Source organism: Gigantopelta aegis, chromosome 6 (assembly GCF_016097555.1).
Source record: "Gigantopelta aegis isolate Gae_Host chromosome 6, Gae_host_genome, whole genome shotgun sequence".
Classification (NCBI taxonomy): Eukaryota; Metazoa; Mollusca; class Gastropoda; order Neomphalida; family Peltospiridae; genus Gigantopelta; species Gigantopelta aegis.
In genome coordinates this window covers 26,812,145-26,836,446 of record NC_054704.1, presented here as the reverse complement: position 1 = coordinate 26,836,446, position 24,302 = coordinate 26,812,145, and the positions used below count along the sequence as shown (strand labels likewise).

Here is a 24,302-nt window from a genome sequence, read left to right as displayed (position 1 = left end):
ATTTCAACTTATTGTCGTGCCTATATTCATTTAAGGTTCAAGCACGCTGTCCAGGGCATACACCTCAGCTATTTGGGCTGTGGGTTAGTTGTTAGTTGGTTAGTGAGGGAGAAGAGGGTGTAGTGGCCTTACACCTACCCATTGAGCCCTTAAGAACTCACTCTGGGTTGGAGCCGGTACCGAGCTGCGAACCCTGTACCTACCAGCCTGTAGTATGATGGCTTAACCACTATGTCACCGAGGCCGGTAATCCTTAGACTGGACTACTGAACATATTTTAAATGGAAATTAGTAACGAAAATAGTCCAAATGCAAATTTAATGATATATCGAGGGGGGGGGGGGGGCGTGAAAAATAAATAATGTGTATGGGATTGGATTGGAGGTGGTACATAAAGAACATAACATGGGGTGTAAAATGGAAGATAAAATTAAATGTACCTAATAGAACAGAATATTGAAACATCACCAAACATCACTAAAACGGTGTGGGTGGGCATAACTCCCTTTCACCCATGTCTGTTCCGTGTGGATCTGTCACTGCCGTCTCATACAAGATGTATTAGTCTCAAACCGCAAGGGAGGTTTCATTTCATTATACATGTATAGCCTGTTCAGTCTTTTGTATATATAAAGTATATTCAGCATATTAAACCCCACGAAACCAAGCATGTCACATACGCTATTAGCTATAACTTTCCTTCTGAACAGAGTAAAGGAGAAAAAGCTCAATTGCTTTCAAAACGGAATAACATTTTATTTATTTTTTATATATAAAATGCAAAGATACATCAATATTAAATATAGAATTAAAAAAAAAAAAAAATTATTAACAGAAACGATTTTACGATTGTTTTGAACTTTGTACTTTTCAGCGGTAATTATTAATAATGTAGATGTAGGCTATTATATATTGATCTAGCTGTTGGTATAGCGCTCTCCTGAGGTGGATACGTCGTTAGTATAAGGGTCGACCCACCTCAGTGGACCCAATCTCTGATCCCTCTCGTATGGGCACGTTAAATGAGTTTCCCATTCCCATTCTCCGATCCCTCTGACATGGGCACGTTAAGTGAGTTTCCCATTCCCATTCTCTGATCCTTCTGATATGGGCACGTTAAATGAGTTTCCCATTCCCATTCTCTGATTCCGAGTTTTCCTGTCTCAACCAGTGCACCACGACTGGTATATCAAAGGCCGTGGAACTAACGGAACATTGTAGCGGGTTTCCTTTATGACTATGTCAGAATGACCAAATGTTTCACATCCAATAGCCGATTGTGATTAATAAATTAATGTGTTCTAGTGGTGTCGTAAAAAACCCAATGAACTTTAACATTAATACAGTAAAAAGCATATTATAAAGATAAAAAGTATATAGCTGAAATACTTTCTATTTAATAATTCTTGTGCTTTTGACACATTATCACTCATTTTAAAAACCTTAAGTATTTTACTGTACCGATCACATGGCGTACACTATACGTATAACACCGGCCTGTATCACAACAATATGCATGTTCACATACTGAAGTGTTAATGGATCATTGTTTGGCGATGTATCACGAGAGGAAGTTTGCTGTTTCGGTGATCATAAATACATATATATGAAATGTCACAAGCCACTAGACAGAATGGAAGTAACGAAGCACATGGCAATCTGTTATACAGATAGGATTTTATTGTTATCCGGATTTCACAGAGAGACGATTGTTTTTATACATAGTGGGCGGTCCTGGTGATAACAGGTGTTTTACTGTTAGACAGCTTTACAACCTTTCCATTTAAAGCCACAATGATGACATTATTTAGACAACTGCATAACTTGTAATTGATTATGCTATTTATAATTTCTGTCGTGGTGAAACAATCCAAGGACGCTTATCAGTTTATTATCATATTATATCGGGTGCAGCTCCTCTCCCCCCCCCCCCCCCAAAAAAAAAAAACCCCAAAAAACCTAAAAAAACCTGTACCCTTCTTTACCAATATTAACTTGATAAGTATTTATACCAGGATAAAAATATTCTATACCTGACAACATATGAGTATTATCCATTTGTGATTTTAAATTTAAAAAAAAGAAAAAATGTATATATATATATATATATATATATATATATATATATATATATATATATATATACAGACTGAATGTTTTTAAACAGAAAGAGAATCAAAATTGTCTGTCAAATTATTTTACTTAAAAAGATTATCAATGTGTCCCCCATCGTGTTTACAATAAAATCGTCTTGAAAAATTAGTTTACAAAACTAATTTTCCAATGTTTTCTAGAAAATTGCTTAATGTTCGTTTTGCTCCCCATAATTTTTCAGTAAAATAAGCTTCGGTTAGTCAGCGATAGCTTAGTCACCCCCATGGATGGGATTTAGTTCAGTCGGTTGAGCGCTCGCCTGAGCTGCTTGCGTCGCTGGATCGAATCACCTAGGTGGATCTATTCAACTGATTGGGATGTTTCTCCTTCCAATTAGTGCACCACAAAGTTCTGGTCAAAGGCCGTGGTATGTGCTTTCCTGTCTGGGGAAATTGCATATAAAAGATGCCTTGCTGCTAATGGAAAAATATAGTGAGTTTCCTCTGATGACTGTGTCAGAATTAACAAATGTTTGACATCCAATAGCCGATGATTATTTAATTAATGTGCTCTAATATTGTCGTTAAGCTAAACAAAGTTTTTGTCACCCTCACAGAACACATTAAAAAAAATCTTGGTAGTAATAGGTATAATATACTCTCAGAGATTTTCCAGGTAAAATAAGTAAAAACATAATCAGTCCTGCAGATACCGCGTATCCTACATTTAATTAAAAGTCAGTTCTGCTAATACCTCATGTCCAACACTTAAGTAACATTCAGTCCTGCAGATATCGTGTGTCCTACACTTAATTAACGATCAGTACTGCAGATACCGCATGTCCTACACTTAATTAACAGTCATTCCTGCAGATACCGCGTGTCCTATCAAGTTAGTGATACAAATACAGCGTGTCCTACGTTTAATCAAGTTAGTGATACAGATACAGCGTATCCTACATTTAATCAAGTTAGTGAGACAGATACAGCGTGTCCTACGTTTAATTAACGGCGAGTTCTGCAGATACCGCGTGTCCTACACTTAAGGAACAGTCACTCCTGCAGATACCACGTGTCCTACATTCAATCAACAGTCAGTCCTGCAGATACCGCGTGTCCTACATTTAATCAACAGTCAGTCCTGCAGATACCGCGTGTCCTATATTTAATCAACAGTCAGTCCTTCAGATGTAAAATGAAAATGGAAGTGGAACACGTGTATGTTTTAAAACGCGAAAATGTTATTCTACTGAATTGAATTGAATTGTATGTTTAGAATATTATTTTGAAGATATCTTTCAAATGTGAAACATGGTGAACCATTGTTCGGTGTATGGATGTACAAACGCTGCAGTTACAGGCAAAAGAAGTTTGCATATTTTTCCGAAAGACAAACCGACATTGTTTGCACGAAAACAACAAATACACGTACATACATTAAATATGTTTTTAAAAAACATCATTAAGTATATTAAACAAGGCGCATTCATCGTCAGTCTAATCATTACTTGGTTACTGACATCTACGATTGGTACCTGTTTCGTTTACAAAATATGAAAATAGTAGATTTTATTGTCGAAGTTAATACTTAAATTGGTTAACTAAAGGCTTATTTGCAAAAACAATACATGTCTACAGATTTCGCAGACATCGGTAGCTCGGACAGTATGTGACACAGTCGGCTCACTACGAGATCAAAGAACCTAAGTGGCTGTGTGTGTACTGCCAATATGCTACGGTATCTGTGATTATGTAATGTCGTTGTAAAGAGGTGCTGAGGTGTATCTTTGTGCCAAATATTAACAATGTACACTTCGGCATTAACATTCCATCTTCATAAATCAAGGCTAATATTCGTTCCTCGTATTCGAGAAACGAATATTAGCCTTGATTTATGAAGATGTAACATTCGGGCTTTGTTTTTGTCACAGAGCGACGTCCGGGCTCGTGCTGCAAATAGGCTGACCGCATTTGGCTCAACGGATCATCGTCGGTGTAGGCTACTACGGTTCAAACTGATAGGGAATGTACCCCTAACGGATTTTCTCCTTCCTCACCAATCCAGGTAGCATTAGAATAAATAAACAAATGCGACAGGTCCGAAATGTCCAAACTAACGTCCGATAATAATATAATGAGCTAGTTTCCGAACAATCATTACATGCTGTCGCCATGCTAACCTACTAATGATCGAATGAGTGGAATTCACCTGAAGCTACGTCACAGGTCAGATGCGGGTCAAATCGACTGGATCAGTGTTTTTTCCCCGAGCGTTTTACAAAAAGTCGCTTTATTAATAATTGGGGTGGTATTTTTTTTTTTTTTTATGGTTAATAATGTAATCTTTATGTATTTTTTTAAATACTGTGTATTAATAATGTGCCATGATTGTAGACCTTTTAGTTAGTTCTGCAGATACCGCATTTCCTACAGTTAATCAACAGTCAGTCCTACAGATACCGCGTGTCCTACATTTAATCAACAGTCAGTCCTGCAGATACCGCATGTCCTACACTTAATCAACGGTCAGTCCTGCAGATACCGCGTGTCCTACACTTAATCAACGGTCAATCCTGCAGATACTGCGTGTCCTAGCCTACATTTAATTAACAGCCACTGATATGTGGCCTACATTTAATTAGCAGCTAGTATTGTGCTAGGCACATGTGCAGATGTGGGGAGCGGAGGGTGTTCGGAAGTATAAACTTCCCTTGTCACAGTCTAAACCCCTACCCCTGCATAAATCCCTGCATACGCGCCTGTATACGTATATATATATATAGCGTTAAATTTACTGATCATCAAAAACTAAATATGGAGTTAGTCCGGAAGCAGATTCATTAACGGCTGGGTTGTCACCAAACCCCAACAGAACCCACACACGAACGTGCATTTTTTTTTTTTTTTTTTTTTTTTTTTTTTTTTTTTTTACAATTATCTCTTTTATACAAAACAAAAACGCAACGGTACGTGGGCGTATGGGGGTGATGGAGAAGATAAAACAACAACAAACACTTGGTGAAAATAGTTGACCAGCAAATGCATTGCTTTTCATGTCTCTAAATTTTCAGTATTTAAAATATGTATCAGCTTGTCGGGACATACAAACACTATGTAATAAAGAAAGAACTATTAAAGCAAACCATTTTTCGTCAAGATCCATCATTTCAACATGTGCTTTTACCAATGTATTTGATCTTCTGGTGGTTTATTGTTTTGTTTTTACACGTTTCAGAGCAGGGTGCGGCTCAATGCATGCACGAAGATGTACGGAGAGGGGGGACTAATAATCATATGGACTTTTTATGTCATTATTAAGTATTCCTAGGTCTGTTTAGCCTATGTATAAATTCGATCATATATATGTATATCTTTATTATACCAAAAATAAATAAATAAATAAATAAATAATACCCCCCCCCCAACCAAAAAAAAAAAAGCAAAAAAAAAAAAAAGCAAAAAGGAAAGAAAACCCCAACAAAACTGTCCCTTGCATTAATGGGTTTGTTCTCTTATTCACTAAAGCAAGAGTGGTACATATCATGTCAGATATCAAACAACAAAGCAATAGATGAGTCTCACTTTGTGAATAAAAACGAATTTAACACCATTCATTTGAAATGTTACAGAAATAAAGGTGAATTGCATGCACTGAAATGGGAAAAAACCCCACTGAAAGAGGATATTTTTTTTTTTATACATTTAATTATCTCTGATGCGATACTTATGTCGTTTAGTATGCCGCAAACGAGAGCCAGTTTACCAAGGGAGATAAATCTGATTTTAACACAACCCGGAACTTGGCACATGACAATTTTCGACAAACATGTCTCGAGACGAGGTAGGGGTCTTACATTGAGTCTTTGTCAAGTTGATATAAATACACATACACACAGTTCTAGAATAAATAAACTGTTCGTAGATTATGCAAGGATTTTTTAAATATTTTTTATTATTGTTATTAATTTTTTTTAAATTTTTGTTTTGTTATTGATGTTGTTGTTATTGTTGTTGTTAGCATTTCTCTGTTTTATTTTGTTTACAGATTACAAAAGAGGATGTAGAGTCTGTCCGGGACCGTGCTTTGACAAAGTTTGATGGTAAGTTTCACTGATTATTTTTGTTTATTCAGCATATATTTCTTTCTGATTTGTAATTTTGTAAGGAAGATTAGAAATTAATTATGACACTTCACATCCAGGAATATTATTGTAGAGTAATCATAGTTGCGCACATCAATAGTCGCACACGTCACATTTTTTCTAAAGCTCGCCAGCATGAGCGAACCATTGACGACACTTTTATCAACAAATGATAAAACAACACTTCCTGGTCCTTTAACAGAATATGATTACTTCAATATGTCTAAAATTTACATCATTTGTTGGGGGGGGGGGGTGTTGGGGGGATGGATGTAGCCCATTGGTAAAGTGTTCGCTTGATGTGCGGTCGGTCTAGGATTGATCCCCATCAGTGGACCCATTGAGCTATTTCTCATTCCAGCCAGTGCTCCACAACTGGTGTAACAAAGGCTGTGGTATGTATAAAAGATCCCTTGTTGCTAATTGAAGAGAGTAGCCCATGAAGTGTAGACAGCGGCCTCTCTCAATATCCTTAAAGAGACATACCTAGTTTTTAAACACTAAGGCAAATTTTTTACTGTTATAGCTGTTTTTGGAAACTGAAATCGTACTTTACTTAGATTTTATGGTTTAGATTATCAGTTTCCGTACATTCGAAGTGTTTTTGGTCATCCTGGTGTTTTTACTATCACAAAATGCTTTTCTCATATTTTTAAAAACGCATGTGCGTCTGAAAAGTAACAGTTATGGAGTCGAGTTGTAGTCTATTTTTAGAGGGTATTTCACCATTTCAGAGTTACAGACTCATGTTTCTCTCAATGGTAACTTTATCCAATGTGTTACAGGTTTGTAGATTAAATAAACTTAGTGTTAATTTTCACGGGTTGAAACTAGGGTCTGTCCCTTTAACCATATGTTTGACACCATATAAAAGTAAATAAAATGTGTTGAGTGTGTCGTTAAATAAAACATTTCCTTCCTTCCTTCATTTGTTTTTTCATCAGTGAAAAGTCATTTTTATATTAGGCAGCCAGTTCCATTGCTCTAATGGCTGGGAATACAACACAAATTTGTGCATGCACAGAGAAAGTACTCTACCCCTAAACTTTTGATTAGTAGAAAGGGCTGCCATACCTGTCTTCATCTTCTTTTCGTTCGCTTGTTGACTACACATCGAGACCAGCAGTGACTATGAACTAATACCGTACCTGTAACCAGTACCTATTTTGTCTTGAATCAAATCACGGGTAAAGAATTTTCATTCAAAGTACCAACATATTATGCTGTGGCCATGCCCAACAGCTAGTGGCAAAAAGAAAATTAACACATAAATAATTTAATTAAAACTTGTATTTGTAATATGAGGGGAGAGGTCCTAATACTAGGCTTCACTTAGCCTGTTGATTGATCCCAATGCTAAACACCCCCCAAAACACATTTAAATAAACAAAATAAATATTGTTTTAATGTTTTTTATTCCATAATATTTTGATTATGAAACTTTAACATAGCAACAATCTCAGCATGTGAAGGTTATGGACACGACTCTTGCTGCATAGGGCATTGGTTCTTTGTTATTTTTTAAATTAAGATTTTAAAAATAACTTTGTTATAAAAGCATATATACCTGTACCTTGTATTTAAAACACCTAAATTTCATATCTCAATAAATGACATGTCCTTTTACTAATGAATGTGCTATTTTTCAGAGAACTTTAACAGTGGTGTGTATGATGAGAGAGATGTGGACAAGTTCAAAACTGACGACGGTTTCGTGAAAACATTTATACGAGGACCAGGCCGACTGGATGAGGCTGTTGATCTGGTACATGAGTCACTCAAGTGGAGGAATGAATTCAAAATCAATGGTGATCATATCTAGTGTATATTGAGTACTGCTAATCTAATGTGTCACTCTGTGGGTTGTTTGTATTTGTGTTTTGAGGGATTTAAATTTTTTTAATAAAAAAATGTGTTTATATATTTAGATGTTGCATATTTTCTAAGTTAATTAAGGTTAAGATGTCCAATAGATCATACTTTGATAACCAGACAGACAAAAACAACTGAAAACATTCTTACTCAATACATGTGTACCTTTATAACAAAAAAATTCTAAATGAGAAAATGGATGTACAGTTTTTTGAAGTAGTAGGCATTTGTACATGTAATTACACATGCAGTTTGTAATAATTATTATTTTGAAAAAGGAAGTTAAAAGAAAGGAAACAACCTAATTCATGAGTGACAAAAAGTGAGTTTTAAGTTGATATACAGCCAACAATTAAACTATTTAAAAAGTTGGTTTTCTCTTTCAGATATCACAGAGGACACATTTGAACGATGGGCATGGGAAAGAGGAGCTGTATACTTTCACAATGTTGATAAAGATGGCCATGCTATTTGTAAGTGTTTTAATTGTTACCATACTGCATACACAGGGCTTCTAGAATTTTTATAAAATCCACTGGCCATGGGATCAGTGATTTTAAAAATTTACTAGCCACCATTAAAAATTCACTAGACCTACTTTACTTAAGTTAATACAATTTTACTAAATAATAGTAATAATCAGATATGTCACCAAAAGAGAGAGATAGAGCTTAAAAACACTAACATTGGGGTTCGGGGTGGGGTCAGGATATTTATATTTACAAAACAGACTTAACTGCAACATTTGACCCAAAAACATCGCTAGCCATCGGGCATGGAAATAGTAGTTATTTACTAGCCCAACATTGAATATCACTTGCCATGGGAGTGGGGCTACCATAATCTAGAAGCCTTGATACATACTCTGAATATTTACCCTTTTATTGTCTTTAAAAAAAGAAAAAAAAAGTTAAATTTTCATTAGTACAAAATGTAATTTCTTTTATTTACTCAATTTAAATTATTTTAAAATATGAAGATATGAATATTTAACTCATGCTGTTGACTAAACATCATATATAATTGTTCAGTTTTCTTTTTAATTTATAATAAAACAGAAAAAGTAATTTTACATGATGTTGATATGGTTTTGACAATACCATGAGTCCTATGTAGCAATTGATAAACTTATTTGCAGATTCTGTATGCAAATTATACTTTAATTTGTAAATGTAGAAGTAGTAGACATTTTATTATACATATTTTAAGAAAAGAAGTAAACTTGATTTCAGTAACTGCTATTTATATACAATGTTTAAGCTTACTTATTAATTTATAATAAATGAGAAAATAATTTTTCATGATGCTAATGTATTACAAAATTTAATGTTTTTTTTTACCAATACCATAGGTCCAGTTTAACATTACAATTGTTTTTATATTCTGTGGTATATTACTTTCACTTTCAGTGTATTTCCGTGTTAAGGAACACAAGAGAGGGGAACAACCAACTGAGAAAGTGAAGCAGTTTGTTGCATACTGGCTGGAGAGTGCGTTTAAAGAGAAGCCACACGAAAAGATTGTTGTTTTGTTTGACATGGCATCGACAGGCTTGTCCAATCTCGTAAGTATTTCAGAGTCTGAAGATACAATATACAGGGGTGGGAATTCTCCTCGGATCAGCTGTTTTCCTCTCATGGGACATTGCGTTTCCTCGCATTTTAATCGTCCTTTCCTCCAAAATGTGTCAGATGGCACAGATTTTAACCTAGGATTTCAAGAATTTCCTGGACCCCTCTAGATTTCCTCTTTTTTACAGTTCACCAATTCCCACCCCTGAATATAGCATATCAGTCCAGACACTGAACTACAAGACTAATGTATTTTTGAAAGAAATAAAATTGAAGTGTTATATACTGTATGAAAATCCCAAATTAGACAAGTTAAGCATCTTCAGTATTTCTGTTATAATACATGTCTGACATTTTGGCAGTAGGTAAACTGCCTTCACCACTAAAACATGATTCTGCTATAATTTATGTTATATCCATCTTTCTAATCAAGGGGCGGGATGTAGCCCAGTGGTAAAGTGCTTGTTTGATGCGTGGTCGGTTTGGGATCGATCCCCGTAGGTGGGTTCATTGGGCTATCTCTCGTTCCAGCCTGTGCACCATGACTGGTATATCAAAGGCTGTGGTATATGCTCTCCTGTCTGTGGAATGGTGCATATAAAAAATCCCTTGCTAATAATGAAAAAAAGTAGCGGGTTATCTCTCTAAGACTACATGTCAAAATTACCAAATGTTTGACATCCAATAGCCAATGATCAATGTGCTCTAGTGGTATCGTTAAAAAAACCTAATTTTTTAATCGAGAATAGCCTTTAATAAGGTATTTTAAAGTATTATTATAATACAAATAATTTAACAAAATTGTTAATCATGAGTAATAAAAAAACACCATTTTAGCATATTTTGCATCACCAGCAACTGTATATACATAATTAATTTTGGCCTTCTGTAGAATATCTTGTTATTGATAGAAACCTAAAAGGCTTGTCAAAATAGATGGCAACCAGCATCTTTCATTGGCTAAGGCAGTGTTGGTGCCAGCTAATTTGTACAATAAAATGTGACAGCCCAATCCTTACTGATTAATTATGTTAATTATAAGATGCTCTACACAACTGCATAACATGGCTAAGCTTCAAGGAAACGTGGCTGCAATACATGTTAATAATCTTTTCACTGTTGGCTTTAGGAGGCTTTAATAAAATGATGTTCATTTTAGTCATTAATCCATACAAGACTGAATTTATTTAGCTTTTCCTTATTTATGTTTTGTTTGAAGGTTTTCACTTGTTTGTTTCTTTTTGATGAGATAATTTCAATAAAATCATATTTTTTTAATTTACAGGACATGGATTTAATCAAATTTGTAATAACATCCTTCAAGTTGTATTATCCAACTTTGTTAGGTAAGTTTTTGTCTTATTTAAAAAAATTATATCCTTTAATATTTTCTTTTCATTTACTGCTCAAAATAATCATTTTAAAAAACCCTGCTGTTTGTATTCCTGTCTTTAAATTGTGTTATCTGCTACATCAAAAACATTGGTTTGTTTCAACTTGATATATTTGACAGATTGAAAACTGTCTTACTAACAGGAAAACACTAAGATTGATGACAGTCACTTTTTGCACCCTTGTTTTGGCTTTTTACACAATAAATATAGCATATCTTACCGTAATTTCACTTGAAATCCATATTTTGCAAAAGGTACAATTTTTTAATCACAAGATTAGTAATGTTCAAAAAAAAAAAATTCAATAGCAATTTTGCGGAAACGTCATATACCCAGTTTATGGTTATTGTAAGGAGATGGAAAGTGTCAAGTGACGTCATTGGAATATTGATATTCAAAATTAGCTATATTATTAGAATGCTTTGCCACATTAAAATAAAAACTGGTCTACTAACCTTGACTCCTGTCAAATTTCTATAACAAGCAGACAACACTGTTTACAGGTCAGTATTTTTTTATTTTTCATAATTCTGGACAAAATATTAATTTTAAGTTTTAAAAGATGAAATAAATAAAAAGGACCTTTTATCAAATATATCATATCAAAAAATTACCGTTGGATATGTTTTATTTATTGTGTACAAAGCCAAAACAAGGTCGCTCAAGCCAGTGCACCACTACTGGTATATCAAAGGCCGTGGTATATGCTATCCTGTCTGTGGGATGGTGCATATAAGAGATCCCTTGCTGCCAATCGATAAGAGTAGTCCATGAAGTGGCGACAGTGGGTTTCCTCCTTCAATATTTGTGTGGTCTTTAACCATATGTCTGACGCCATATAACCGTAAATAAAATGTGTTGAGTGCGTCATTAAATAAAATATTCCCTTCCTTCCAAAACAAGGGTTCAAAAAATGACTGTTGTCGACCTTAATACACATGTTCATGCCAGTCTGATGCATTTAAAGGCATATTGTTTACAGAGCTTGTGTAGCATCATGTAACAATAAATATAATACAGGTTCTTAGATTTATTAAGGATAATAAGAAATATTTAATTGATAATTTGTTGTTGTTTTTGTTTTCAACATACAACTTGCTTCTGTTACATTAAGCTAAAAGACCATGTTTTATTCTTATTTTTACTATTTGCAGCATACCTGCTGGTTTATGAGATGCCATGGGTACTAAGTGGTATGTAAATTACTCTATAACTGCTATACACCAAATTAAATCTAGATGATGATAAAGTTAACAATTTGTTTTATAAAATGATATTAACAGCAGATATAGTATAGGGCTAGCTCTGGATGAGCTAAATGTTTTGCCAAATTGTCTATTAAACTTCAAAAATTGCAGGAATCGCCAGTTACTTTCTAAAAAATATTAATTTTTACATGAAATTATTTTGCCAAATTAAAATACAATTCGCCAACTTGACGAGTGTCAGAGCTAGCCCTGGATATAATCAAACATAAAAAGTATTACATTGCTTACATTTTCCCCAAGAAAATGGTGGAATTTGTTTTCCTTCAAATGTTATTATTAAAGACTAACGACATTTGTATATAAATTTTATAATATAAGACTTAGTGTAGTTGTTTTGAAGAAAATGTATATAAATGTAAAGAAGAAAAAGGAATGTTCAGGAACTATAATAATTGCCATTAGTGACCAAAATGGGGGTGGAATTGAGAGTGCTTGGATTGAAGGATCAAATCCCCTCTGTGGACACATTCTATGCTTGTATGTCCCCTATCCCTATCAGTGCCTCACAACTGGTATATGAAAATATGGTATGTGCTGTCTTGTCTGTGGGAAAGTGCATATAACAAATCCTTTTCTGCAGTGAAAAAATGTAGTGGGTTTCCTCAGAAGACTACCTGTCAAAATTTGACATCCAGTAGCAGATAATTAATTAATCAATGTGCTGTGGTTAAACAAAGCAATTTTTTCTTGGTAGTCAAAACATTCTCTTCGATAGGGATGAAAAACCTTCAGAATTTAAGTGCTACCTAAACTGTTTCTGTCTTTTTTCTTTGATTTAACCCCCCCCCCCCCCCAAACAATAATCCCTTACTTAAATTGTTTTTAGATTTTTTGTCCAAAGTCTTTTTCATTTTTGCTACAACAATATTACACTACTTGTTGTTTTATACAATCTTTTGTTTTCATTTCAGCTGCGTGGAAAGTGATAAAGAGTTGGCTGAATACTGATGCACAGTCCAGACTGAAGTTTGTCACAAAGTCCGACATACAGGAATACATCAACAAAGACCAGCTGATGGAGCACATGGGGGGCACGGTGAGACACGTACCGCAGGTTGTGTTCACAAACACATAGAGTGATCATTTGAAGTTGGAAAAATTAAGGTCGACGGAAGTCACTTTTTGAACCCTTGTTTTGGCTTAATACACAATATTTAAAACATACCCAAGGGTAATTTTTTCATATGATATATTTGACAAAAGGTACTTTTTATTTCTTTCATCTTTTAAAACTTAAAATTAATATTTTGTCCAGAATTATAAATAATAAAAAAAATACTGACCAGCGTGGTCTGCTTGTTATAGAAATTTGATAGGGGTCAAGGTTAGTAGACCAGTTTTTATTTTAATGTGGCAGAGTATTGTAATAATATAGCTAATTTTGAATTTAAATGACATCAGTATTCCAATGACATCACTTTGCATCTCCTTACAATAACCATAAACTGGGTACATGACGTTTCTGTTTTAAGAATGCTGGAAAAATTCCAGTGCAAATTGCTATTGAAAGTTTTTTGTTTGAACATTACTAATGCACCTGAATGTGTTTGAAAAAAAATCTTGTGATTAAAAAATTGTACCTTTTATGAAATATGGATTTCAAGTGAAATTCCAGTAAAATATGTTATATTTATTGTGCACGAAGCCAAAACAAGGGTGCGAAGAGTGACTGTTGTCAACCGTAGTAGTCCTTTACCAAGCTGGTAAAATAAGCAATATCTTAGTAGAGTACTTCACATGTAATACATATCTTCTTGTATTAATTAATAACTGTGCGTTTTACAGAAAATCTTAACGTTTCATTATGTACTGTAATAATATGCTTGAAGCTCCGAATAAAAAAATTGAATAATAATAATAAAAAAGTAGTCCTTTACCAGTCCATAGGGGACTATAGGTTTCGTCTCCATCTTTTTTTCTGTCTGTCTGTCCATCCATCTGTCCCACATATAGTTTTCCTGACTTATTTTCAGAATGCCTCATGGTGTTTAACTTTATCATGTACTGTTACAGATCAAGTTTGACTTTCATGGCGATTTGCCCATTTTTAACAGGGTTATGGCCTTTGAACTTAGAAGATATGAAAGTTTGTTTTCTAATCTTTTTTTTGGAATGCCTCGAGATATTGAGGTGAAATATTTTATATAACTTTATCGTGTACTGTTACAGACCTGTCAATTTTGACTTTCATGGCGATTTACCCATTTTTCACAGAGTTATGACCCTTTAACTTAGAAGATATTAAATTTTGTTTGGCCCATAATGGGACATGTTTTGCTTTAGCAGTACTCACAGAATGCTAGTTTTATTTTAATTCACGATGACCAACATTTTTTATAAGCATACAAAGCATACTCTCTTACTACCATCTGCACCACTCCTCTTCTAACATGCTCTCTTACTACCATCTGCACCACTCCTTGTCTGACATGCTCTCTTACTACCATCTGCACCACTCCTCTTCTGACACGCTCTCTTACTACCATCTGCACCACTCCTCTTCTGACACGCTCTCTTACTACCATCTGCACCACTCCTGTTCTGACACGCTCTCTTACTACCATCTGCACCACTCCTCTTCTGACAAGCTCTCTTACTACCATCTGCACCACTCCTCTTCTGACATGCTCTCTTACTACCATCTGCACCACTCCTCTTCTGACATGCTCTCTTACTACCATCTGCACCACTCCTCTTCTGACATGCTCTCTTACTACCATCTGCACCACTCCTCTTCTGACATGCTCTCTTACTACCATCTGCACCACTCCTCTTCTGACACGCTCTCTTACTACCATCTGCACCACTCCTCTTCTGACACGCTCTCTTACTACCATCTGCACCACTCCTGTTCTGACACGCTCTCTTACTACCATCTGCACCACTCCTCGTCTGACACGCTCTCTTACTACCATCTGCACCACTCCTGTTCTGACACGCTCTCTTACTACCATCTGCACCACTCCTGTTCTGACACGCTCTCTTACTACCATCTGCACCACTCCTGTTCTGACACGCTCTCTTACTACCATCTGCACCACTCCTGTTCTGACACGCTCTCTTACTACCATCTGCACCACTCCTGTTCTGACACGCTCTCTTACTACCATCTGCACCACTCCTGTTCTGACACGCTCTCTTACTACCATCTGCACCACTCCTCTTCTGACATGCTCTCTTACTACCATCTGCACCACTCCTCTTCTGACATGCTCTCTTACTACCATCTGCACCACTCCTCTTCTGACATGCTCTCTTACTACCATCTGCACCACTCCTCTTCTGACATGCTCTCTTACTACCATCTGCACCACTCCTGTTCTGACACGCTCTCTTACTACCATCTGCACCACTCCTGTTCTGACACGCTCTCTTACTACCATCTGCACCACTCCTGTTCTGACACGCTCTCTTACTACCATCTGCACCACTCCTCGTCTGACACGCTCTCTTACTACCATCTGCACCACTCCTCGTCTGACACGCTCTCTTACTACCATCTGCACCACTCCTCTTCTGACACGCTCTCTTACTACCATCTGCACCACTCCTCTTCTGACACGCTCTCTTACTACCATCTGCACCACTCCTCTTCTGACACGCTCTCTTACTACCATCTGCACCACTCCTCTTCTGACACGCTCTCTTACTACCATCTGCACCACTCCTGTTCTGACACGCTCTCTTACTACCATCTGCACCACTCCTGTTCTGACACGCTCTCTTACTACCATCTGCACCACTCCTCGTCTGACACGCTCTCTTACTACCATCTGCACCACTCCTCGTCTGACACGCTCTCTTACTACCATCTGCACCACTCCTCGTCTGACACGCTCTCTTACTACCATCTGCACCACTCCTCGTCTGACACGCTCTCTTACTACCATCTGCACCACTCCTCGTCTGACACGCTCTCTTACTACCATCTCCACCACTCCTGTTCTGACACGCTCTCTTACTACCATCTCCACCACTCCTGTTCTGACACGCTCTCTTACTACCATCTGCACCACTCCTGTTCTGACACGCTCTCTTACTACCATCTGCACCACTCCTGTTCTGACACGCTCTCTTACTACCATCTGCACCACTCCTGTTCTGACACGCTCTCTTACTACCATCTGCACCACTCCTGTTCTGACACGCTCTCTTACTACCATCTGCACCACTCCTGTTCTGACACGCTCTCTTACTACCATCTGCACCACTCCTGTTCTGACACGCTCTCTTACTACCATCTGCACCACTCCTCTTGTGACACGCTCTCTTACTACCATCTGCACCACTCCTCTTGTGACATGACACGCTCTCTTACTACCATCTGCACCACTCCTCTTCAGACACGCTCTCTTACTACCATCTGCACCACTCCTCTTCTGACACGCTCTCTTACTACCATCTGCACCACTCCTCTTCTGACACGCTCTCTTACTACCATCTGCACCACTCCTCGTCTGACACGCTCTCTTACTACCATCTGCACCACTCCTCGTCTGACACGCTCTCTTACTACCATCTGCACCACTCCTCGTCTGACACGCTCTCTTACTACCATCTGCACCACTCCTCGTCTGACACGCTCTCTTACTACCATCTGCACCACTCTTCTGACACGCTCTCTTACTACCATCTGCACCACTCCTCTTCTGACACGCTCTCTTACTACCATCTGCACCACTCCTCTTCTGACACGCTCTCTTACTACCATCTGCACCACTCCTCGTCTGACACGCTCTCTTACTACCATCTGCACCACTCCTCGTCTGACACGCTCTCTTACTACCATATGCACCACTCCTCGTCTGACACGCTCTCTTACTACCATCTGCACCACTCCTCGTCTGACACGCTCTCTTACTACCATCTGCACCACTCCTGTTCTGACACGCTCTCTTACTACCATCTGCACCACTCCTCTTCTGACACGCTCTCTTACTACCATCTGCACCACTCCTCGTCTGACACGCTCTCTTACTACCATCTGCACCACTCCTCTTCTGACACGCTCTCTTACTACCATCTGCACCACTCCTCGTCTGACACGCTCTCTTACTACCATCTGCACCACTCCTCTTCTGACACGCTCTCTTACTACCATCTGCACCACTCCTCTTCTGACACGCTCTCTTACTACCATCTGCACCACTCCTCTTCTGACACGCTCTCTTACTACCATCTGCACCACTCCTGTTCTGACACGCTCTCTTACTACCATCTGCACCACTCCTGTTCTGACACGCTCTCTTACTACCATCTGCACCACTCCTCGTCTAACATACAATGTAACATCAAAGGCACAGACCCTAGTTTCAGCCCGTAAATATGTACACTAAGTTTAGTTAATCTACAAACCTGTAACACACAGTTGGCTAAAGTTATAACAGAGAGAAGCTAGTCTGGTATGTTTAAACAGGGAAATGCTGTCTACAAATAACTAGAACTTGTCTTGATAACCATTATTTTTAGAATGATGAAAAATGCATTTTGGGTATTGGCAAAAACTTGGATGACCAGAATCATTTTAGGTGTATGAAAATTAATATTCTAAATAATAAAATGTAAATAGTTTTAATTTAAACTATCAAAAAACAGCTTTAATAGTAAAAAATATGTTGTCATATCAAAACTAGGGTCTGTCACTTTAAAAATGTTAATTTTGCCAGGAATAATTTATGAAGTTCTTTTTTCTTTCTAAAAAGTGTACATACTGACCTTATACCACCACCCACCTCCCTCCTCTCTCTCGGTATATGATTTATATACTCATTAAAATGTTGATACTTGTGAACAATCCTTTAGTAAGAAATATTGGATTTTTTTACTATAGATGGCCAAATGTACTCGGCATCATGTTGTTGTGTGTCTGTTAATGTTTCAGGATACGTTCAAGTACAAGTACATTCCACCAGAGGAGAGAGAGTCTGGCAAGAAGAAGGTGAGTTTGTAGTGTCCTCGTCATTCAGAATGTAGACAAATATTAACTCAGCAAAACATATAATACAGTAGAGCTGGGCAGTATTTAAATTTTAGGTTCGGTATCGGTATTTTGAGGGTGATTTACTTCGGTACAGTATTCAGTATTGACACAATACCAATACTGATACCAATATCGAGCAGTATTTTCAGTATATTTGGCTTTAAATCCATTCTTGAGTTAAAGACTCGCTTGCTAATTTCATCCAAATAAAATTAACTTCCATATACAAGGCTCTTGACTGGTTTATACCCAACCCATTTTGTTTCTAGGAAAGGTAGACATAATGTCCATGATTCAGCTACTGGCTAAATGGCGGGAAACATTTTTCAGTACCCTAATTTCAGTATTTTGATATTTGCTTGGTACAATAAATTGATATTGAAATGATACCAATACCGAACGGTATATATGGTATACCATCCAGATCTAATACACAGTTTTTAACCTTTTGACTATTGGATTAATTATTGAATTAAAAATAACATTGAGAGGGTACAAGTTTATAAGATTTACTCACATATATTCTAAAAAAATATATATTTTACAGCAGTTAAGCAAGCAAAAAATCAGGAAGTTGCACATACCTGTATATGTAGTCAGATGTCCAATATTTATGGCCATTATTCCCTATGCTCTGTTTTTCTGACCATCTTTTTTTTTTAAACAAAATTAATATGATTCATATCCAAGCATTTCATAATTTCATTATTGATGGTAAAAGTCAAAGTTATTATCAAATTAGCTATCACCAATCAGCTATCAATTCCTCAAAATGACCATAACATTCTACCATTTTTGTCAAGCAAAAAAACCAAAACAAACTTTTTTAATTCAACATTTTTAGGTATATCTGATAAAAATGGAAAGTATATTATTAAGCATAATCTTGATCAAATCTATTTCGATTGGTCCTATTCAATTAGTGAATGCATTGCATGTGGTACAGAGCATATCATCTGGCATGAAGTTATCCAATAAATATCTCCCGTACAGTATCCAGAAGGTTGAAAACGGCCCATAATGTTTAGAGCAGTTTACCAAGATGTTAACAATAGTGGGAATCTATATGTTTTTAAGTCCTTTTATTTATAAAGAAAAAAACAAAACACAACACCAGGGTACATTAACAATGCATGTGTTATTTTTGTAGAATATAGTCAACCCATACTAACGAGGAGTAGTGTGCACATATTTGATGAAAGAAAAAGAGTGATGGAAATGTAGTTACAAATAATAGTTTTATAACAGAGATGTAGGGGCCGTCCATAATTTTCAACATTTTCACGAGCGTACAAACTGTACTCTTTTGACCCCCCTCCCCCCTCTAAAAGTGTACATCCCCAAATGAAAAATGTTGATCGACATTTTTCATTTTCAAAAAGGTGTACGCTGGCCCCTTAACCCCTTCCCCCCTACGTACGGTTTGTACACTCGTGAAAATGTTGAAAATTATGGACGGTCCCTTACACTATTAGAGTTTAATATGTATATTAATTATTGTTGTGTTTTCTTTTGCACCACAGAATGACACCAGCTAATATTTTGTTTGTGTTTGAGTGTTTTTAAACATCCATTCATCTTCAAACCTCCCTCCCATTTCTTTCCTTCACACGTCTCTCCATAACTCCTTCACTATTGATCCTTCCATCTCTCCGTCCATCTAACTCCTTCACTATTCATTCTTCCATCTCTCTCTCCATCTAACACCTTCACTATTCATCCTTTAATCTCTCTTTCCATCTAACTCCTTCACTATTCATCCTTCCATCTCTCCCTCCATCTAACTTCTTCACTATTCATCCTTCCATCTCTCTCTCCATCTACCTGTCTTCATCCCTGCCTCTCCTGCATCTCATTTAATTTCTCCAGGTTACCTCTTCACCCCTCCATCTCACTGCTGATGTTTCCCTATCTGCTTTCCCCTCAATCTAAGAAACACTTACCCACAGACTCAGAGCTAGCTGTGGGTTAACACAAAGTTCTGCCAAATTATCTATTAAACTTCAAAAATGATAGATGGAATTTGGCAACTGCCACAGCTAGCCCTGCCACTGATCCCACCCTTCAATGATTCCATCCCACAGATCTTCCCTCTAGGCATCATCATCCACCCCACCCAAATCCCACCCATCCATCAAATCCGTCCTTCCAATCCATCCATCCATTCTTCCAATCTATCCATCCATATTTCCAATCTATCCCATCCATCCAATCCATCCATCCAGTGCACCCCCCCCCCCCCCCCCCCCCCCCGAAAAAAATCCATAAAGCATTATAGAAACTTGAAGAAAATTCTCTTCATAACTGTTTAAGGTTTTAGACTATTAACTACTCGGTTGTATCCCCCAAACAAAAAATCCTAGCTACGGCCCTGGAAAAGAAAGGTGCAGTGGCGTAGCCAGGTAGGCCACAGGGACTATGTGCCTCCCCCTCCCCAATCAAACCTTTTTTGAAAACTATTAAAATTTATAAAATCATACATATATATATATATATATATATATATATATATATATATATATATATATATATATATATATATAATGTGTTCCCCCCCTCCCCCAATATAAAATTCTGGCTATGCCAGTGGAGAGGTGGGAATATTTTGCACCAGAATATGAAACCCCAGTATGCCCATAGCTATTAGCATTTATAGCTGCAAATCTCCATAAGCATGGTCAGTGAAAATGCCTGAGTCATGCTATACATAGTGGAACCTTGCATCAAAATATCCTTTAGCCCAGCCAGTAGAACCCATTCTCCAGCTGATACATTGAGTCTACTAAATCCTACTCCTATACCTTTGTACTGGAAAACGGGTGGATCCAGGGTTTTCTAAAGTGGGGAGTACACATTTTTAAATAGAGCAGTTTAACTGTTGTGGGTGATGAATTGGCATTTTTAAGTAATAAAAAGACATTTCAAATGGGCAACCCTTTTAAGGGGTCTGAAAAATAAATGCTATTTTAACATGATTTTAGGAACAATCATTTATATTATTAAAATAATTAAAATTAAATTCCAACAAGATAACAACAAAAATTATATTTTAAAAATAAAATAAGATGAATACTGTTGTTATAGTACAAATAACTCATTGTTACCAATAGATACATTTGTTACAACAGCTTTGACCTTTGACATGAGAGCTAAGTGACATCATCTTATTTGATGACATCATCATGTGATGACATCATCAGGAACCAACTGAGGTTTGTTGCTTAGTAACCAACATAGGGTCGCCATTTTGAAGAGGAAGTCAATTTTAAATCCACATTTTGTTTACTCTTGATGTTTTATCCTCAATCAAAGGTGACATTTGCAGACCAGACTCCTGCAGTATTTAGAAGTTTTTCAGAAAATCTCAACGAAGAATGTAAACCCAATGGAATTCCGACAGGCAAAGTGGTAGGTGGTGGTTTTTATACAGTTTCAGCTTTCTGTTGTCAGCATGGCCATTGACAGCTTCAGCTTCAAGTGACTTAATCTTACAATGCTTTGACATTTATTTTACAGTAGGTTGGTGAGTATAACCAGGAATGTTAATTTGTGAAATATATCATGATCAGGCTTTCTGCTGGAAGGTAATTTGAGGGTAGGGGAGCCTACGTAATAAAAACAAAGCAGACTACGAAGGTCACTTTTCGCATTCTTGTTTTGACTTTCTACACAATAATTATAACATATCTTATCGTAATTTCACTTCAAATCCATATTTAGTAAATAATAATAAAAAGAATTAATTACAAGGTTTTCTTCAAACACAGTCTTGTACATTTAATTTTCAAACAAACATTTTTAAATAGCAATTTTGCATTGGAATTTTCCCAGGTTATTATTGTCATTGTAAGGAGAAGAAAAGTGATGTCCTTAAAATGCTGATGCCATTCAAATTCAAAATTAGCTATATTATTACAATGCTACACCACATTAAAATAACAACTTATCTTGATCTTCTGTTAAAAAATAATCCAAGTTCTATATTGAGCAGACAATGCCATTTACAGGTCTGTATGTTTTTATTTTTCCAAATTTTAGACAAAAATTAAGTTTTAAATTTTGAAAGATGAAAGAAAAAAATATATATTTGTTTAATTTATATCCTATCAAAAAATTACCTTTGGATATGTTATATTTATACAAAGCCAAAAAAAAGGTGCAAAGAGTGACTAGGTGATTATGGGTGTTCAAAATGTTTTGAAATTGGACACTGCATTTCTGTACTTTAACGAAATTGAAACAGCAATTCTTTTACTATAATCATGTAAATATTACAAAGATATATCCATTAATTTTTAAGATTTTAGGGTACATAATTTTACCATCTGTACCCTCTGACATGAACCCCGATAGTAATTTATTTATTTATTTAGCATTGTGCATTTATTAAGGGAGGATCACATGGCAGTTGACCTATTTCTGTCCCTAAATAATAAAGGTGTAAGGTCAATGATACTATTACTGCACCATCATTTTGGATTTATAAACAATGTAACATACCAATGGTAACTTTTACAATGTTACATTTGACAAATGATACTCCTTTTTCCATCTTTCTAATCTTAACCTTAATATTTTGTCTACAATTATGAAAACTAAAAATCTTATCAATGTGAACTCGTAACTATTTTAATGGGGTGAAAGTGAGGAGAAATTCACCTACTAAAACCACCCAGAAATCATTGGTCATTTTTCAAAAGGCAGATGTATGTACAATTATCTTATCTACGGGTGGTTTAGCTTGTGATTCTGTTATATTAATTCCATAATACTCTTAACATACATTATCCCAAACCCTCTCCTCATCCTGTTTTGTCTAATTTTCAGCTGACCTTATATTTTCTTAGCAGGACATATTTCTTTAGGCTTGCTGTTAAAAACAATAACAGCTAGCCATATGTTATTTCCTATTTCGAGCCCTTAATGGTCTGTACTACACTTCACTTGTGTAATAAATTAGTATTATTGTTAATTACTATCCTTCCCACAGGGAACGCCTTTTTTCAAACTATGGAATTGACTACAATTTATTTATTTCTGAGCCGATTGTTTCTAAATTACTCACAAAAATAGGGGGTTTTTTTTATTATTATTTCTTAAAGACTTTTATTTTTCTTCTTACATCAAATCAAACTGAAATTATTTACCAATAAACATTTTTATAGGATGATGGGATGGACTATACATATAGGGGTTTTTTTCCACCAGTTATTACAATTGAATAAATGCATGTACATGTATATTACTGAGCAAATTAAGAATTTAAAGCTTTATAGCATACTAACGCTAACCATACATATATATATATATATATATATATATATATATATATATATATATATATATTATATTGAGAAGTGACCCTTTACTTACAGAAAATGCAAGTTGAGGAATATACTACATGTATAAGGTACATAGTTTATTACTATAACTATAAGATATAAATAAAATAATGTGACTGCTTAAAGAATCAATTATTCAGCTCTTTTTAAATGTGTAATCCATAATGTTTCGAATGTGTAGCCTACCCTATGATTAAGTGGTATTACAACAGTCCTCGACAGGATTTTTGCCCATAAATAATTTGAGGGTTCGTAATAAAAACAAAACAAACCTACTAGGTGGTTATGGGTATGGACACACTTTCATATGCTTTGACAGATTTTAAACAGCTGTTCTCTCACTAATACCATCTATCTAATATTTCTAAAAATATATCCATTGATTTCCAAAATTTTAGGTTAACATAATTTTACCCTCCGTACCCTATGGCAGAAACCCTGCTTGACTATAATAATATCTGCGTAATAGTATATGTCAGTCAAACACAGTGTATTATAACTATTGGCACTTGTAGGAGATAGCTTGACCAGTGTATTCATTAGGTTTCACAGTAGTTGATTGTTTGTCCTTTGAAGTAGGTTGTTAACTTCATAAAATACTGTACCCAACAAAAACAATTTACCAGTAATGTTTGCTTTA

At 36.0% G+C, this 24,302-nt stretch overlaps 1 protein-coding gene across 3 annotated transcripts in view; it reads left to right on the top strand.

The window, feature by feature from the left end:
* The first annotated feature begins 5,888 nt into the window (after positions 1-5,888).
* Positions 5,889-24,302, top strand: part of LOC121374993 (motile sperm domain-containing protein 2-like) — a 29,529-nt gene continuing 11,115 nt past the window's right edge. For 2 of the 3 annotated variants that reach the window (XM_041502174.1, XM_041502173.1), the window contains exons 1-11: positions 5,889-5,934; positions 6,139-6,193; positions 7,885-8,043; positions 8,494-8,580; positions 9,517-9,671; positions 10,964-11,024; positions 12,227-12,265; positions 13,252-13,376; positions 18,222-18,278; positions 21,633-21,728; positions 23,696-23,730. In XM_041502174.1, the coding sequence (XP_041358108.1) occupies positions 5,920-5,934; positions 6,139-6,193; positions 7,885-8,043; positions 8,494-8,580; positions 9,517-9,671; positions 10,964-11,024; positions 12,227-12,265; positions 13,252-13,376; positions 18,222-18,278; positions 21,633-21,728; positions 23,696-23,730 (884 nt within the window). In that variant the 5' untranslated portion in view covers positions 5,889-5,919. The remainder of the gene's footprint in view (positions 5,935-6,138; positions 6,194-7,884; positions 8,044-8,493; positions 8,581-9,516; positions 9,672-10,963; positions 11,025-12,226; positions 12,266-13,251; positions 13,377-18,221; positions 18,279-21,632; positions 21,729-23,695; positions 23,731-24,302) is intronic. The other variant, XM_041502175.1, reaches the window with a different exon arrangement.